The sequence below is a fragment of the Schistocerca piceifrons genome, chromosome 2 (genome assembly GCF_021461385.2).
Source record: "Schistocerca piceifrons isolate TAMUIC-IGC-003096 chromosome 2, iqSchPice1.1, whole genome shotgun sequence".
NCBI classification, from domain to species: Eukaryota; Metazoa; Arthropoda; class Insecta; order Orthoptera; family Acrididae; genus Schistocerca; species Schistocerca piceifrons.
In genome coordinates this window covers 547,600,919-547,621,124 of record NC_060139.1, presented here as the reverse complement: position 1 = coordinate 547,621,124, position 20,206 = coordinate 547,600,919, and the positions used below count along the sequence as shown (strand labels likewise).

Below are 20,206 nucleotides of genomic sequence, written 5' to 3'. Positions count from 1 at the left end.
TTTCTTGAGGCATTAAGGACGGTATACAGCATATAATGTATTAACTCCTAAATACAACTAGATAATCTCATTCACTTTAAGTGGACGGAAGAAATGTTCTGCTCATATGAGCTGCACAAAAGGTGCTTGTGCCAACACACTTTTCTCACAGAAGACCCACAGACACACATTGTGTGAAAAAGACAGCCAAAGCAAGAAGCTATAATACTGAAAAAGGAAGACTGGGAAGAAGTCACTCCAGTAAATCTCTCAGCAGAGTGCCAGTGTCTGCAAAAATAGAATAATTCAGTTTTCTAATACTAGCAGTGTTATAGCTTCCGCTGAGGACTGCCTTTCTTCGTGTAAAAGTTTTACCACACATGCACACACATAAAAATAGAAAACATTTATCTCGTGTAATTTACCCCTTTTTATTTAAGGATGAGCACTCGTCAGAGTTTTTCTTTATTTAAAACCTTAATTTACCACTCACACATTTTGTGTCAACAACCTCATATTTTTAAGTGGCAGTTATCTGTAGATGTGAGATGACATTTATTTAAGTGCAATAATGTATAATGGAGAAAATTATTGGTGTCATACATGGGATGAGAGTATTTTTCAAGATGGATTATGATTGATTCGGTGTACGTACTGGTACTTAAGAGATAATTCAATTTAATAATTTTTTTCTCAGAATTTAGACAGAGTAGTCATAGAAGACAAGTGAACAGATAACCATTTGATTCTTTGTCAGTTTTATAATTGTGAAACACTGTAAAACAATGCAATCTCACAGTCATAAACTGACTACTCCCCTTAAGTTGACTTAATATTTTGCACAGTGACATTTAGATTGGCTGATTCTAATCAGCGCAGATGCAATGTATGGAGTTTACATAAGTAATGTGGCAACTGAATAATGCTGCTAGCTGTATTAGTTGACAGTTTATTAAGATGAAATACAGCAACACAGTATATGACTGCCTGATATTTACTGATTTCAGCTATCAGATCAAAGGCAAATAAAGTTCTCAAGCAACAGACTAACTCAAAACTTCAGTGCAGCAATAATTCTTTACTATTTTCTCCAACTTCACAAATCTTTTAGGTGAAGCAGCATACTCTTCACTACATAGTGAATGTGTTCATTATGAATCCCTAAAAGTAATATTAATGGGTTATGGGTAACACCTGTGGAATGCTCATCCAACGCCATAAACTGGTGTAAATTTACATGAAAAACAGTGAGTGACAACAAATGTTACACAAATCTTCCATTGCACATATGTCACACGAGCAAAATACAAAAACACTAACTGTGCTGTTTGTATCACTTATATATACTATAAAACAGTCAGTAGTGAATGCTTCATGCTTATTCAGATACTTAAAAAGTAGAACCAAAAGCATATTTGATACTCAAAGCCTTGCTAAGAACAACAATAATTCCACAGAGACAATGTCTTTGACAATTTCATAGTCAAACAGTAATTAGCAGTCAATGTAAATGCTTATCATTATATTTATTGCTATACAAAAATACTTGTCTGCAATAAACATTTTGTTTCACACAGGTCAATTACTTTGTAAGATATTTGACATTTCTTTACATATTTTAATCAGTGGAATATGTCTGCATATTTCGGAAGATGTATTGCTGCAAGAAACATTTTCAGAAGACACTTCATCATAAAGAAAGCAGTTTAACAGGAAGCGCACAAATATTGCACATATTTCTGTTTCATTGATACTTGCTAGCTGCACACATCATATAAGGAGGCAACATTGGGCAGGAATATAAATCCCCATTAAAGAGGCATCAAAACCAGTACCAAACTCAATAAAACAATATTGGTAAAATTTTTAACCAGCTTTTCTTTAACACAGCTGTAAGTTAGTACAGAAACCGTGTTAGCGCTTCAATAAAAGATGTGCTTGAAGCAGTAAGGTTAGAGAGGTACAGGAGTAACAGAACTGCAAAACACAATAAGAAGAAATGTTGACATGTACTGAAATCCTTCATATCTGCTGCTTGTTTGTAGAGGAAACTGCTTACAACTATCTCATGTAACTGACCATATTCTAAAAGAAATTTATATGGCTCATTTAAATTCATGAATCGCATAAATCTTAATTTAAACCTACATATTATTGCAGCTATTGCCCAATGCAGTACTGTAACTGCAACATCACACTGAAATCCACGCTGAAAATTATTACAATGTTGCCCAAACCAAAAGCCTTAGCTTAAAAATCAAATTCTGTACCAGTGCAGTTTATATAACCATGAGCCAAATTTCTCTCTGCTTTCTGAAAGTTCCAAATATATACATAAAGTATGGAACCAATACTGAAGAATTATTTGTCTTTGGGCTGCTCTTCAGAAAGACACACAGTGTCAGGACAAACCTACTCAAATAACACTAGAGAACATGATGAACTGTTGCATAGAACTTCTTGTGTGATTTTTTGTGCTTTTGTAATATCACAGAAAACAATTTGATTGGTTTTTAATTTAAAATATTAGGCAAGGAAATGGTGTTCTCAATAGCAAAGTGTATGTACACGTCAATTCAGATTATTTTAATCTCTCTAGTATACTTCTCATCTTAGCACAGCTGGACTGCACAACAAAATATTTGTCATCTAGCTCATCATGACTGCAAAGAAAGAGGACAGAGAATGGTATAGCTGAACTGTGTTGGTGGTAATAATATATCATGGGGAAAAAAAGCTTTAATTATAATAGATCAAATTATTTTATTTTCAGATTGTTTGCTGTTTCATAATATTGTCTGCTGCTGGGAGACATATTTTCTTATTAACTTGTGCAGTACAACAAATGTTTAAAGGGCAAATGAGCTGCTGTTGTCTTCATGTTTCAGTTAATGGACTTTGTATAAAAATTCATGATCCAATGTACAATAACAGTTACATAGAGACAAGAACATAGGAGAAGACTGCAGATGTGACATGGTGGCATTCATGTCACAGATGGAAATGGCTTTATTAGCTGGGAGTCCCTGTGTGGGGTTGTTTGTCTACCAGGTGCAAGCCTTTCTATTAGATGCTACTTCGGCAATTTGTGCATCTAATAAAGATGAGATGAGTGACGCAGCCAACACACACCCAGCCTCGAGTGGAGAAAATCCCCAACACATCTTGGAATGGAACCTGGGGTCCCACAATCTAGAAGCAGAAATGCTAATCACTAGACCATGAGCTGCTGAAATTAAAGCATTACAAGTATCATGAAGAAATAGCACGTACTGCAGGAAATTATCGCTACAAATAACCAGAAACAATATCCACGAAACAGTAGTATCTGAAGCAAGCACAAGTGCAGCTGTTTCCTAAACTCACGAGTGTCTTCACAGTTCTTAAAAGCTATAGTAAGTACAGTGATGCATAAATAAACAATCAAGGATGCTTTCTAGTATGCATAAACAGTCAGGACTGATTTCTACAAACATAGCACATAGCTTCACTTGCACAGTAAAACCAATATGATTAAAAAAACCAGTTTCAGATTTCAATCTACCTCCTTCAAGCTGCAATTAACAGTGAATTCACTACTTTATCACATTCTTGGTGTGCCGCCAACATATGAGTCTCACTGATTCCTGAAACTTCATCATTAAATGTAACTTGAAAATGTATGCTTGACATCCAGAACCAGTTGCTTAAATAAATTTTACTATGCAAATGAGACCATCTACTACATTGCAAGTATCTGACCTCTTAATGCTGCTTGGTGCCACCAGGGCAAATATTACTAAGACCTTGGTTTTGTTCTAACACAAAGAAATGTAATTCATAGAGTGTGCCTCTTTTGTGTTTGGCTCCTAGGTGCTATTTTTTATCTGTTATTGCACATAGTCTTCCTGTTTTTATTATTATTATTATTGACCTTTCAAGCATTTGTTTCAGATTTGCAAAATTTTGTACAAATACTTCTTAAAGACAGAAGTACATACGAGAAAAACTGAATAACTATGACAGCTCTATCTGCTTGCTATTGTTTAGTTCATCATGTCCTCATTTAGCCCATTCATTTATGAAAATTTATTTAGGGTACATAAACAAATCACTTAAAAAATCATGACATTTGGCCAAAAGATGTACTGTAAACTGTATAAAATATTTTAGTCCTACATTTACACACAAAATTAACTTTAAACACAAACAAAGTAGGACGGCAAGCAAATTCCTGTCACTTATTTTGTATGAAAATATACATGGATATTTGAAAATGCTTTTTAGTGGGACTTACAGCAATGCAAGGAATGCCATATTGCATTTAATTTTGCTACGTAATTTGCCACTGATGCAACATTGGTAACATGAATTGTTTCAACTGATATAATATACTCAGATAAATACTGTGAGTATGTTGCCACACAGATATATTGGTTATAAATTTGTAATTTTTTCCATATGGCAGAAGTAACATTTGAACCACATTGTGCTGGAAATAGAAGATAAAATATTACTACCAGTCATTTTTACACATCAGAGTATAAGAAATATTGTGTCAGATAGAATGGAAGAGAAAATTTAAGAATGAATCAGATGTTTGAATAATAGATTTCTCAGAAATGTACTGGTAAAAGACCATTTTGTTGATAGTAGAGTTTTCCATTCAATGAATGAAATCAGCCTAACGAAGAATTCCATGTGCAGAGAGTGGGTAAAACTAAAAAGAAATGTCACAGAAGTTTTTAAATATGCAAGTTCCCACCACAGTACTTCAAAAGCATTATTCACCAATCAGCTGGGTTTGATGAAATTTAAGCCACTGCCTCAGTTTTTTAAAATGATTTATAGTGTATCAAGCAACCAGTCAAGAAGCTCTATCTGAGCTGTATCCCATCCTTCACTTGCCAGCAGCATAGTGGCCAAATCATCTTCACCAATGACAATTGGAGCATTGCTGGATGTGTTGGAAGTTACAAAATTAGAATTTGAAGTAGAATCAGTGACCGAATTAGTAGAGACAGAGACAACAGTAGGAACCATTGAAGGTGCACTAAGTAGTTGTTGTTGGTGTGATGTGCTGAGACACATTGCAGGTGTTGTAGGATTTGCCAGTAGTTGTGGCTGGTGTTGTTGCTGCAGCTGTGGTTGCACATGCTGTGGCTGCTGTTGCAATTTCTTTTGTTGTTGATCTTTTTTCTCACATTGTATAGACCTTACTTTAACCTTTGCCGTGGCTGATTTTACGTTGCTACCACTTTGAGTGCTACAGCGTCTTTTCCTTCTTCGCCCTTCTTCCAACTGATCCACATCCAGCCGCCAGAAACCACCCTTACCTGGTTCATCTTTAGAGCGGGGTACTTTCACAAAACACTTGTTTAGTGACAGATTGTGACGTATTGAGTTCTGTAACAAATATACACATATCAGTTAATGTTGCTAAAAACCAAATATGAATCAGCAACAGTTACTTCTGCATGAAGTTCCACACAACAAGCATTTTATTCACATTTTAAAAGTTAATTGTGAAACAAAATGAGTATTTTTGGCAAGAATTTGGATTATCAGTAGTTAAACATAAATGTCTATGAGTCGTCACAGGACTCCAGATAAGGAGAAATGCAATACTACTTATGTACAGGGTGTCCCAAAAGGCTATTAACATTTGAAAATTTAGTACTTGGCAGAATAATATAGGTAGAGATGTAAATATTGACACACATGCTTGAAATGATATGGGGTGTTACTGAAACAAAAAAGTGCACAAAATGACCAATAGATGACACTTCATGTGATACAAAAGCAATAATTAGCATAAAACTTGATTTTTTAGCAAAGATGACATTCTTTATAACAATTGCTCAACATGTCAGCTATCATTCATCAACAATACCTGTAGTTGAGGGACAATGCTGTGAACAGCACAGTACAGCATATCAGTAGCTATGGAGAAGCTGTCATTGGATATTGTCTTTCAGCATCCCTAATGAAATTAGACAACTTCAGTAGACTTGCAACTTCAGGCAACCCAACAATCAATAATCTCACAGATTGAGGTCTAGGGATCTGGGAGGCCAAGCAAGACAGAAGTGGTGGCTCAGCGTGACTCTAACCAAATGATGTGCATAAGAGATATTTCACATGTGTATCAAGTGCACAAGAGAGCTTTCAGATGTGTATCAATATGGTGGGGAGCACCACCCTGCAATAAAGTAGTACCTCCGAGCAGGTGTTTATAATCCAGACTAAGGATGATGTGATTCTGTAACATGTTAGTGTACCTTGCACTCATTTTGCTGACAGTTTGAAAAGCAGCACCCCACATTTCCTCAAAGAAAAAGGGTCCAATCATGGTTCATATGATAAATCCATGTCACACTGTGAGCTTATATCATCATGAAATGGGATTTTGATGAGCATTCTAGGATTTTCAGTAGCCCAAATTCTGCAGTTGTGAATACTGACAGACCCTTCAAGTATGAGATGGGCTTCAGCAGTCCACAACATGTGAGACAACCAATCATCATCTACCCCCAGTTTTTTAAGTGCCCACATCACAAATGCTCTCTGTATCACAAAACTAATGGCTAACAGTTTATGATGATGCTGAATTTTTTGCAGATAGCATTGGAGGGTATGCCTTAGTGTTCTCCAAACAATAGAGCATGCAGTGCCAGTGCAACATGTGACTTCATGAACACTGACTTCACCATACAGAGATGAACCTGATAAAGTCTCTATTTCTTCCTGAACTGTCTGAACAGCAAAAGAACTTGTGTCTGTTTGCCCACTATGGAATCAATCATCTAATCAACTCATGACTTCAAACTTTGTGATCATTTTTTTCACAGCAACACCTGTCACTGGATCTTTACCCATTTGAATATCTTCCTTACGGTGATAGGATTGGAAAGCTGCAGTAATGGATTCTGCATTCTGATAGTAAAGCTTCACTAACAGTGACTTTTCTGGTAAAGTCAACATGCTGTGCCTGCTGGCGCATCTGACTCCTGTCACTACAGCTCGTTTTCCACATGATTTTCATGTGGCGCCACTGACATGTTGCTGTCCAGTGCCATCTCGTGGCCAGTTTTTGCACTCATTTTTGGGTTCAATAACATCTCTTATTTCAGGCACGTGTGTCAAGTTTTACCTCTCTACCTGCATTATTGTGTGAATTATTACATTTTCAGATGTTAACAAGTTTTTGGGTCACCCTGTATAAGAGAGGGAGAGAAAAAGAGAAACACAGCTGTAAACAGTGAATTCTAGTAATTAAGAAAATAAACACTGAAAATATATTTGCCAATTTCATTTGCTTATCAGCCAAAATGTGGCAGTATGTTAAAATACTGAAAATAAATGGAAAGATCAAAACCAAAATTCTCATCAAAACAGAAAGAACTACATTTAGCAACAATAGCAAGAGGATACTACCATGAAACTTCATACAGAATATGTAGAAATGAGAGACATGGACAACAGTATCCTATACACAAGTTTTAAATAAATATTGAAACACTTATATCTGAGAGCAATCACTAAAGGTTGTTCATTACAATCACCAGGACAATATAATAGCCAGCTATAGGCCTACGGAGAAAATAAAATGTAATGTAATAAACAAAGTGGTCAAGGGAAAAGCAGGCAGAAATGAGAAAAATTTAATATAAAATGAAATAAAAAGAAATGAAGTTCTTTTTGCTCTTGGTGCATTATAGTGCTGTAAAAATTCATGGTAAATGAAACTGCCATACAAGGACCCCGGCCTGTGCTCTTCCACAGAAGTAGCTCAAGTACAACTTGTGGACCAGCTCAAAACTTCAACCATGCTTTAGGCTTACCCCACTTCCTCAAACCTAATATAGAAGCTCCTACAATACTGTGAAACTAGAAGCCTCATAGAATAAATACGAACTGAAAAGCCTCATATATAAAAACAGTTCATTCATAAGTGAAGGTAGTCCTACAGAAACCTTTTCAGAGTAAAACAGCCTTCACTATGCATATGTGAAGGCAAAGTACTTGACAACAACATCACAAATAACAGTAAGTTCAAAACAATATCACAAAATGTCCAATATATTTCCAACAAAATTGAACAAACTGAAAAATTTCTAAGTGACAATAGTCTCATATTTATCTTATGAATGAACTAGGATGCAAAACTGAAGAAATGTGTAGCATTAATTTAAGTAATTATAAAACTGTCAGTGTGTATTGTAGGAAACAACATAAAGGTGGTGGCATTGATATTTATGTCTTAAATAATACCCAGGGTGAAAAAATTGACTGGATGGATATGTTTGCATGGGAGATGGTTTTTGAAGTAGCTGCAATAAGAATAAAGCTTAGGATAAGCAGTTTAATAATAGCTAGCCTGTACAGACCACTAACAGTAACATGGAAGAATTCTTTTGTCATTTAGAGGAACTTGTTGATAAACTTTCATCTCACAAAAAACAGACTATAATAGTAGGTGGTGTGAACATTGACACCTTAACTAATAGTATAAATTATCTTAGATATACTGATATTTTACAGTTCTATAATTACACCCATATGAATTTAACACCAACAAGAGTAACATGTGACTTTCAGACATTTATTGACCATGTTATTACAAATTAAGCAAGGAAGATCATGTAGTTAGAACTGTTGAGAAGCGCATTTCAGATTGTAGTGTACAAGTACTGGAGCTTGATACAGACAATGAAATAGTATCTCATGGGGACGTACTTACCTATAAAAGAAAGCTAGACTATCATACATTAAAGGAAACCCTGGCACACATACACTGGAATCAAGTAGGCCTATAAGAAACAGAAGATATTACTGAAAAGTGGGCCAATTTTTATACAACATTAACCATCTTCCATAATCAAGCGTGCCCAGTGAGAAAAAAATTAAATAAATACGTAACCATTAAGGAAAACTGACAGTTCTAAGAATCTTAAACTTCCCTCTAATGTGTTAAAAGTAAAGGAAGATACGAAGCATTTATATATTCATTTTAGAGACACCAAATTGCAGTGCTTCCAATCTAAATACAAAGCCTGTAGAAAGACCTACAGGCAAGCAATTAAGTCATTAAAAGCACAGCAATTAAGTCATTAAAAGCACAGATGTATGCAGAACAGATGAGGCAATTCAGCACTGTTAGCAAAACAGCATGGAGTTAATGAGGAAAGCAGAGGAAGCAACAATGGAGTGTGCAATAACTTAATAATAAGAGGCAATGAAAAAGTGCTGAGTGACCCAAAGGAAGTATGTGAGAAATTCATTAGACCAATTTAGTAAGATGAGTACAGAGGATGTGGTTGACCCATCATAGGTGCTAAATCCCAGTATTGTCAGTAATTCATTCCTCTTGAAGTGTGCTACAGAACCTGAAATCCTGAAAACCGTTTCAACCTTAAAAGCAAATAAATCCAGTGGCTGGGATGACATCTCAGCCAAATTTATGAGAGAATGCACTAATTTAACTACTAAAGCCACTACAGCATTTAATACATAGCTCCTTCAGTGAGGGATCATTTTGTGAATTGTTGAAAGTCACTAATATATATGACTGGCACATATTATATACAAAATTATAGGCCTATTTCATTGACATCAATACTTAGTAAGTTGTTGGAAAGGCTACTCCTTGATCAACTTGAATCACTTTTCTGCAAGTGCAATCTGCTAAAAAGCTCTCAGCATGGTTTCAGGAAGGGCAGGTCTACAATAACAGCTGTAGCTACATTTTTTTTCAAGCAGTACTGGATAAACTTTATGATGGAAAAAAAATTATTGTCACAGTTTTAGACCTAAGGCCTTTGACTCTGTAAATCATTCCATTCTTGTATATTAATTAAAAACTTATGGAGTCAAAAGAGTAGCATTAGATTTGTTAAGATCCTACCTTGCTGACAGGAGACAATGTGTTAAACTGTATCATACAACTGGAGGACATACACAAAAAGTAAAATCATCTTATAAAATTCTTAACTGTGGAGTCCCTCAAGGAAGCATTATCGGATCTTTTTTGTTTATTGTGTACATTAATATAGTAGTAATTCCACAAAATTCAAACATGTAAATTACACTGATGATACCTCCTTCATAAGCTGGGGCTCTACAAAACAGTAAGCAGTGCAAAATAATACAGAGAACATCAACCTCATCACAGAATATCTCACCAAAAACAAATTGGCACTAATTATGGACAAGACAATTCTGATAGAGTTTCTACTCAATTTTAAATCAAGGCAAGTAGATACTGAGCTAGAGTTATCAGTTGAAACAACTGAGAAACATAAATTCCTGAGTATTACAGTAGATGAAAGATGGGAGGAGCACATCAGCTATATGTGTAAAAAAATCTCCTGTAACACCTACCTGCTAAAACGCCTTTCTAGCATAATAGAGCCACCTGTCTTACGACAAAACTATTTTGGAATCATACATTCCCACCTACAATAGGGTATCGAGATTTGGGATGGGGCACCAATGGTACACATGGATAGGGCTTTCAGAGCCCAGAAAAGAGCAATTAGGATATTACCTAATATTAGTAAACGTCAGTTCTGTAGAGAATACTTTATTACATATAATATACTAACATTTGTTTGCTATCAGGACTATACTGCCTGTAAAAGAAAATATGGAGCACAATATAATCAACAGGGAAATCCATAATTATAATACAAGAAAAAAATAGGATTACCACATAAAATTTAGTAATAAAAGAGCAACAATCATAGTCCATTTTCTACTGGGAGACATTTTTATAACAGACTGCTAAATAATATAAAACTGTTAAATGCAAACATATTTAAGACAAAATTAAAGCAACTGTTAATTGCTGAATGTCTGTACTAAATCCAGGATTTTCAATGTTGTGTATAATTTATTTTTATTTCTAAGCTCTTATTAATGTTCATATGTTTAAAAACAGGCTGCGTCCATGACTCTAAAAGTTATTATGGACAAATAAATCATTTATTTTGATTATATTCATTAAAGGGGTGGAATTAAACAATGGAAAATCCAGGATGGAATGTAACACTCTTATAATAAGGATAGTTGCTACTCATCCTATAGCAGAGATGTTGAGAAGCAGATAGGCACAACAAAAAGACTGTCAAAAAGTGTGCTTTTGGCCAACAAGGCCTTCCTTGAAAATAGACAACATACACACACACACACACACTCACACAAGCACAATTCATGTATACACATGACCACATTCTCTGGCCAGACTGTAAGCAGCAGTGCATGATGGAAGACGCAGCTTGGTGGTGGAGATAAGGAGAAGGCAGGGGCCAGGAAGGGGAGGGATAGCAGAGTGCGGGTGGGGGATGGTAAAGTGATTCTTGTGAGAGTGTACAGGGATGGGGTGGAGAGAGCGTAGGGCAGCTAGGTGCTGTTAGCAGGTTAGATCTCCATCTGTTCAGGTTCTGCCAATCCTTAATCCTCATCAACATAGTCCTCCAAAAACAAATTAATTAGACCCAAACCTCCTTGCAATACCTTCTCTCCATCCACAACATTCTCCTGATATGCAATCCCAAATGCCTGGATTCCATATCACACAATGAAACTCTTGTTCTCCAGGAACTAGAGCAATGTGCACAATGCTATCTCATAAAACTCTCCACCCAGTTCACTTTCGACTCCCTCCTTGGACCACCACTATCCACCACCCCTACAACAACCTCCAAACCTTCCCCCACACCCCCTCATAGATGATGAACCCTGTCTCACAAACCTACTATGTCTCCCCATTCTCAAAAACTCCCTCCTGCCACCATACAGAATCCAGAATCTAAACAGATGCAAAACACAGTCATGAACCTTTCCTCTAAGAGTCCCTGTCCTGTAGAAGTGTCAATCCTTTCCAAAGAGCTCACCTTATGCCACACTCCCAAATTCAATCATGCAGGATTTGTTAAAGATCTTCTCCCCTTCTCCTGATCCCTACAGTGAAAACACTATTTCACCACCAACCCCACCAACCAGACTCAAACAAAGACCAATGTTGAACCCTGCCTGACTCAGTTCACTACTCCATCCAACCATGATCCACCATCACTGCCCTCAAATCACCCCCTGTTAACTTTCTGGAATTTCTTTACCTTGAACCTTGCCTCACCATCATTCTCCAAATCCTTCAACGTGCAAACTAATCTACATCCACAGAAAAAATCTCAATCCACCACTTAAAAACTGATCCCAACCTTATAATCCTGTGTTCTGTCAAAGGTTCCAACACAGCTGTTTTGAACTACAAGCATTACCTGCCAGAAGGTTACCTCCAACTGTCAGATTCATCCACCTACATACCCTGCCAGAGTGACCACATTCCAGAAATACAGCAGGATCTCCAGTCTCTCCTCAAATCCTTACCCCATCCCAGAACCTCTCCCCAGAGTCCACCCCTCACCTCACACTTGCCACTCCCCATATGGTGACCTGCTTGTCACTACTGGTGCCACTTATCTTTACACTAACATTCCAAATGCCCATGGCCTTACCACTATAGATCACTACCTTTCCCAACGCCCAATAGATTGCCATGAACAATTATATCTGCACCCAGAAATACTTATTCTTTGAAGGCACTACTTGCAAACAATTCCAGGGTATGGCTACGGGCACTCACACAGCACCATCCTATGCCAACCTATTCATGGGCTATCTACAGGAATCCTTCCTAAACACTCCGAATCCCAAACCCCTCACCTGCTTCAGATTAATTGATGATGGCATTGTGATTTGGACAGAGGGTGAGGGCACCCTATCCACATTCCTCCAGAACCTCAACACCTTCTCCCCCATTCGCTTCACCTCGTCCTACTCAGCCCAACAAGTAACCTTTCTTGATGTCGACCTCTGTCAGAGATGGCTATCATCAGTACCCCCGTCCATATCAAACCTACCAACCACCAACAATACCTCTACTTCAACAGCTGCCACCCATTCTATACCAAGAAGTCCCTTCCACACAGCCTAGCCACTTGTGACAATTGGTTGCTCTCAAAATACAGTGTGAGTCTCACTGAGGACTTCACAGACTGTAATTACCATACCAGCCTTGTGCAAAAACATATCTCCCATGCCTTATCTCTCCAGTCACCCACCACCTCCAACAGTCCCACCATCTGGCCACAGAAGAACATTTCCCTCATGAGTCAGTGCCACCCAGCAATGGAGTAACTAAATCACCTTCTCTGCCACAGTTTTGACTACCTCTTGTCATGACCTGAAATGAGGAATGTCATATCCACTATCCTTCCCACCCCTCCCACAGTGATGTTCAGCTGCCCACTGACCCTACACAGTATCCTGACCATCCCTAAACAACCCCTGCTTCCAACCCCATGTTTTATGGCTCATATCCCCATAATAGACCTAGATGTCAGACCTGTCCCATACATTCTCCCACCATGACCTACTCCAGTCTGGTCACAAGTATCACCTATCCCATCAATGGCAGTGCCACCTGTGAAACCAAGCATGTGATCTACAACCTTAGGTGCAGACATTGTTCTGCATTCTATGTGGGCATGACAACCAACAAGCTATCTATCTGCCTAAATTTCCACCGATAAACTGTGGCCAAGAAACAGCTGAATCACACCATTGCTGAGCATGCCACACAACATGATGTTCTTCATTTCAATGAATGCTTTACAGTCTGTGCCATGGATCCTTCCCACCAAAACCAGCTTTTCTGAACTGTGCACATGGGAACTCTCCCTGCATTATCTTACCCTCACCACCTGGTCGCCTCTCCCATAATCCCCTGCTGCTCTCAGTCTGGCCTCAGCATCCACAGAGACTGAGTCATGTGAGTGTGAGTTGTGTTTGTGTGTGTGTGTGTGTGTGTGTGTGTGTGTGTGTGTGTGCTGTCTATTTTCAACAAAGGTCTTGTTGGCTGGAAGCTCACTTTCTGACAGTCTTTTTGTTGTGCCCATCTGCAACTCAGCATCTCCTCTATATGGGGTGTAGCAGTTATCCTTTTCATAATGTTGTTACATTCAGACGGAACTTTACAATAGCCTCAGGGTTGTCATTTATAATTTCTTTTATTTTTGGCAAAGTACATTATGGAGGCCACAAGCCTTTTTAAGATGTCACTAATAATTATTACACAGCATATGTATTAATTCATACATGCTTTAAGAAAATGGTACCAGTTACTTGGATGAGCTGTTTTCATTTACAAATAAGTAAGTGACATGTTCATATTTATTATGATGGGAATGAATCTAATTTTTAGTTTCTTCATGTTTGGATGACAGCAGTTCGGCAACCGTTGTTCAATTAATGAATAATCACTCCAGTTGCTTAATTAGTTGTCTACAGCATAACTTTCAGATACGCTTGATAATGGTCTAATATAAAAACAAAACTGGTCATGTAGACATGATGAATTTGTAATTCAGCGACGAGTAGTTTTTCAATAAATCTAATTTTGTCATAGGAAAGCAGAGGCTACTGTTGATACAAGGAGTAGCTGAGACACCTCCGTTGCCATGAAATCAGTGGAAAAGCAAATATATTCTGGTCACAGTATGAGGGTGACTGACAACTGGAATTGTTTATATCTCAACAGTAATAGGGTGCCACTGTGAATTTTGAAGTGAGGTTAAAGTGTCCCAAGTTAGTGATGGCATGACAACTATTCAGGAGAAAATATAAACAGAACTTTCCAAATAACTGTGGACTTTTGTATGAAAGGACGTCTAGGATGCTCATCTTACTTATACCACATACACAGACATGTACAAAACCAACAGCCAAGAATTCTCCAGTGTTAAAAAGTTAAGATCGCCATCTGTAGTTCTTAAATGAGAAAACTGAAGTAGTTACAAAAATTTTGGATGAAAAATGAAAGCAATAATAGGGCTGGACATCCAGTATTTTCTGGTGGATTTATCCCCTCATCTTTCATTATTATAAAAAATAGTGCTGCTAGCTTCAAATGTAACATTTCCAGTAAATTCTTCATTCGGATGACAGATGCATGTAAACAACTCTATTCACTAACTTACCCATTATGTTCCATAGATTTTCACTGCAAATCAGATGTGTAAAAAGCAGGGAGTAGAATATCAGAAAACACAAGCACCAATAAAAAGTTTTTAATTAATCCTTGAATAGTATCCTTTCCTCCAACGTTTCCTTTGCTATATAGCATGAAAGACCCTCTGGTTCTAAAATCTACTGTTAATGCCACCTTCTGTTAATTTACATGTACGCTTCCACCCACATGTTTCAGCTTAATTTCATTTTATTTACAACTGGAATACTGTATGCTTCAAATAATGAAACATTCATTTATGATTGTGGCAAACTGTTGTGGTTTAGAATAAATCTGCTTTATTGCAACATTTAATAGCATAGGATGCAAAGGCATAAATATGTAGTGGGAATCAATACAAGGAATAATTACAAAAATCAAAGAATAAACCAAGATCAGAGATAACATTGCTTAGAATAAACACAATTCATCTTGAACATATTTTGTATAATGATACACAATCACTACCTCACTTCCCCCTCACAATTGCTAATAGTGTCTTCAATTGAAGCAGACATGATGCTTCCAGCTGCTTCGATACTTTTTGTGTCTGATGATGTTGGTGAAGATATCTGCCAGGTAGTTGTAGGCTTCATTTGGAAGTTCCTTTAATGCTTTTCCTGGGATCTCATGGGAGTCCTGGAGCATTGTTATTTGGTAAAGCTCTTATAACACAGTGTTGTAACTTGCCGATCATTCAAAGTGCCGCCGCGCAATTACGCGCAGCCTCTACATGCGGCACTGTCTGCCAGCCATGCAGCAGCTGCACCACCTAAGCGGCCAGCCTGGACCCAGTGCTGATTTGAATGTTACCATGTTCACATTTCTTGCTTGTCAACTTGCTCTGTGACTTACATGTGTTGTGTCGTTTTTGAAATATACGTGTTCAACTTGACATTATAACAATTGACGACGAGGTAGTGGATTTTTCCATTTCATCATTGACCCACAGGTTTCCATGGCTACTGTTGAGCAACTATTGCAAGGTCTCATTGAACAGCAAACGCTTCTCACGTCAGCAATTCGCGATTTCGTCACGGCATCCAATGCGGACCGTTTCTCGTCATTGTCTATACCTCCTTTCCCTCCTTACGACGAGACGGCGGAAGACTGATCTGACTACGAAAAACGTCTTCGACAGCACTTCTTGGCATTTCATGTCACGGATGAATAAACATGTAAGTCTCTGTTCCTTTCATGGATTCCACCTCAAATGTACGGGTTGTTGTTGCAATTGGCTCCTTTGAAAGATCCTGTGTCTTTGTCCTTTGCTGAAATGTGCTCACTTCTGTCCGCATATTTTCATAAGCAAGCGCATGTGGTAGCCTCTCGTGTTGCCTTTTATTGTTGTCAAAAACAACCGAATCAATCCTATCGCGCTTGGGCTGTTGAGCTTCACAGCCTCAGTCGAAAGTGTCAATTTGTTACTGACGTTCACAAAGAATCCTTCGCGGATTCCATGGTACAGGATGCTATTATCCGGTCAGCATCCAACAAAGAAGTGAGGCAACGTGCCCTTCAGTTGGCAAATCCGACTCTAGATGAAGTCCTATCCATCGCGCAGTCTTTTGAAATTTCTCGTGCCGCTGGAGCGCAAATAGAGGAGTGGGGTGACGTCGGGGAAATACAACCTCTGTGCGCTGTTGACGATGCGTGCGGCGTGTCCCCACTGGCTGACATGGCCGCAGTACGCTCCCACGCGCAGCCTCGGCCTAACCACAAACAACCCTCTCAGAAACTGCAGCAAAATCCCCGGCACCTTCCTTCATGTCCGCGGTGTTTCACGAAACATTCACGCGAGGATTGTCCCCAACGTTGGGCCGTGTGTCACAATTGCAAAAAGAAGGGTCACGTGTCTTCCATTTGCAAATCTGACCGCATACATGTTGTTCATGACCGTGACGCTGATTCTGCTTCTGTGTTGTCTGTCAACTGCACTTCTTCCCTTTCAGGGAAGTTATTCCTCACAGTCCAAATCCTTGGTCGGGATGTTCACAAGCAGGTGGATACTGGTTCTGCTGCCACTATTATTAATTCTCAGATGTATCTTCAGTTGGGTTCTCCAATCCTATCACCTGTCACTTGGCAATTATGGATGTACAATAAACAGAAGATTTCTCTCTTGGGACAATTTAATGCTGAGGTATCTTACAAATCCGTCGTTTGCACTGTTACCATATTTGTGGTCGACCATAGTAACGTGGAAAATCTTTTTGGTTTTGATGCCTTTCACGTTTTTGGGTTCTCCATAGATGACTCTGTCGATATCGTCTCTGGTGCCATTCCTTATGCTCAATTGGATTCCTCGTTGACGACGTTTTCGTCCCTTTTTTCTCCTGTGTTAGGCCGTGCAAACGATTTTGAAGCTCATATCATGCTCAAACCCACTGCTCGGCCTAAGTTTTTTCGGGCTCGGCCCATTCCTGTCGCCCTTTGTGATCGGGTAAAATGGGAGCTGGATCCTCTCACTGCTTCAGGGGTCTTGCTTTCTGTCACTCCAAGTGAGTGGTCCTCTCCTGCCATTGTCGTTGCTAAGCCCAATGGTGATACTTGTCTCTGTGGCAATTTCAAAGCCACTGTAAAAGCTCAATGCCTCATCAACACTTACCCTATGCCCCGTCCTGAAGAACTGTTCACTAAACTTGCTGGAGGCCAGTATTTTTCTAAAATTGACCTGTCAGAAGCTTATCATCAACTTCCTCTCGACGCTGCTTCCCGGCAGTTTCTGGTCCTTAACGCGCCTTTCGGCCTCTATCAATACCAACGATTGCTATTCAGGGTTGCCAACGCCCCTGCTCTCTTTCAGCGATTCTTGGAACAATTATTCCTCCCTGTCCCTGGGTGTATCAATTACATGGACGACATTGTTGTCACTGGCTCCACCACTGAAGAACATCTTCAGAATCTTGCACACCATTTTTCTGATGATTCTGAACAATCCATACCCAAGGAAATAGTCTCAAATTGAAAAAGAAGCTTTGGCCATTATTTATGCTCTTCATAAGTTTGGTGTTTTTCTTTATGGATCCAAATTTCATCTTGTTACGGACCACAAACCACTTGTTTCCTTGTTTCATCCATCAACGTCGCTTCCCGACAAGGCTGCACACCGCCTTCAGCGTTGGGCTCTTTACTTGTCTCAGTTCAATTATGAGATTCATTTCCAGCCGACGGCTCAACATGGGAATGCTGATGCACTGTCTCGCCTTCCCATGGGTCCTGATCTGGCATTCGATAGGGACGAACTTTTGTGTTTCTACCTGGATGTTGCCGAGCAGCGGGTTTGGACGGATTCCCCATCATCGGGGACCAGCTGGCGGCTGCTACGGGTTCTGACCCTACCCTCTCCCGGGTTTTACGCTGTATTCAGAAGGGTTGCCTAGATTGTCCATCCGCTAAGACTTCTGATCTGTTGCAGAACTACTACGCTTTGCGCTACCACCTCACGGCTAGGGATGGTGTTATCCTCCTTTCCACCAACAATGCTTTGGCGCGTGTTGTGGTACCTGCATCTTTCCATGCTTCGGTCTTGCGCCTCCTTCACCAAGGGCACTGGGGCGTCTCTCACACAAAATCTCTGGCGCGCCGTCATGTGTACTGGCGTGGCATCAACTCTGAAATTGCACACATGGTCGCTGCTTGCGGCCCTTGTGCGTCACAGGCCGCTGCCCCGAAGTCATCTTTGTCACCGTGGCCTTCGCCTGAGAAGCCCTGGGAGCGCATTCAGGCTGACTTCACGGGACCATTTTTAGGTACTTATTGGCTACTCATAATTGACGCCTACTCTAACTTTATTGGCTACTCATAATTGACGCCTACTCTAACTTTCCTTTCATTGTCCGTTGCACGTCGCCTGCCACTGCGGCAACCAGAAGTGCTCTCGCCCGCATTTTTTCTTTGGAAGTCCTTCCCTCTACTCTTGTTACTGATAATGGTCTGCAATTTGCCTCTTCTGAATTTGCGGATTTTTGTGCTCGTCACAGCGTTATGCATGTCACACCCCCTCCATTCCATCCACAATCAAACGGTGAGGCTGAACGACTGGTCCACACATTTAAGGCTCAGATGCGGAAACTCCTGACTTCTTCTGCTGCTGATGATGCGCTTCTCCAATTTCTGGCTTCTTACCATTTCACCCCCATGGGCGACCACAGCCCGGCTGAGCTCTTACATGGTCGGCAGCCCCGCATGCTACTTCATCTTCTGCGGCCTTCCTTCTCATGGCCGCAGATGCCTTCACTTGGCCGGTTCACCACCGGCGACCTTGTATGGGCACGAGGATATGGTAGGCGGCCAAAATGGAGTCCGCGCCACATCTTACGACACTGAATGAGAAATAATTTGGGTGAAGGTCACGGTTAAAGCAGGCTCAGACATGGTAATTGGATGTCTCTATAGGCCCCCTGGCTCAGCAGCTGTTGTGGCTGAGCACCTGAAGGATAATTTGGATAATATTTCGAGTAGATTTCCCCACCAAGTTATAGTTCTGGGTGGAGATTTTAATTTGCCGGATATAGACTGGGAGACTCAAATGTTTGTAACGGGTGGCAGGGACAAAGAATCCAGTGAAATTTTTTTAAGTGCTCTATCTGAAAATTACCTTGAGCAGTTAAACAGAGAACCGACCCGTGGTGATAACATATTAGACCTTCTGGTGACAAACAGACCCGAACTATTTGAAACAGTTAACACAGAACAGAGAATCAGCGATCATAAAGCGGTTACTGCATCGATGATTTCAGCTGTAAATAGAAATATTAAAAAAGGTAGGAAGATTTTTCTGTTTAGCAAAAGTGACAAAAAGCAGATTTCAGAGTACCAGATGGCTCAACACAAAAGTTTTGTCTCAAGTACAGATAGTGTTGAGGATCAGTGGACAAAGTTCAAAACCATCGTACAATATGCGTTAGATGAGTATGTGCCAAGAAAGATCGTAAGAGATGGAAAAGAGCCACCGTGGTACAACAACCGAGTTAGGAAACTGCTGCAGAAGCAAAGGGAACTTCACAGCAAACATAAACATAGCCAAAGCCTTGCAGACAAACAAAAATTACGCGAAGCGAAATGTAGTGGGAGGAGGGCTATGTGAGCGGTGTTCAATGAATTCGAAAGTAAAGTTCTATGTACTGACTTGGCAGAAAGTCCTAAGAAATTTTGGTCTTATGTCAAAGCGGT

General features: G+C 39.5%; 1 protein-coding gene across 1 annotated transcript in view; it reads right to left on the bottom strand.

The window, feature by feature from the left end:
- Window positions 1–4,803: 4,803 nt before the first annotated feature.
- The window catches only part of LOC124775573 (forkhead box protein J1.2-like), a 69,585-nt gene continuing 54,182 nt past the window's right edge, over window positions 4,804–20,206 (bottom strand). The window contains exons 3-4 of the mRNA XM_047250403.1: window positions 5,179–5,364; window positions 4,804–5,094 (exon numbers count right to left, since the gene is read on the bottom strand). Coding sequence (XP_047106359.1) covers window positions 4,804–5,094; window positions 5,179–5,364 — 477 coding nt within the window. The remainder of the gene's footprint in view (window positions 5,095–5,178; window positions 5,365–20,206) is intronic.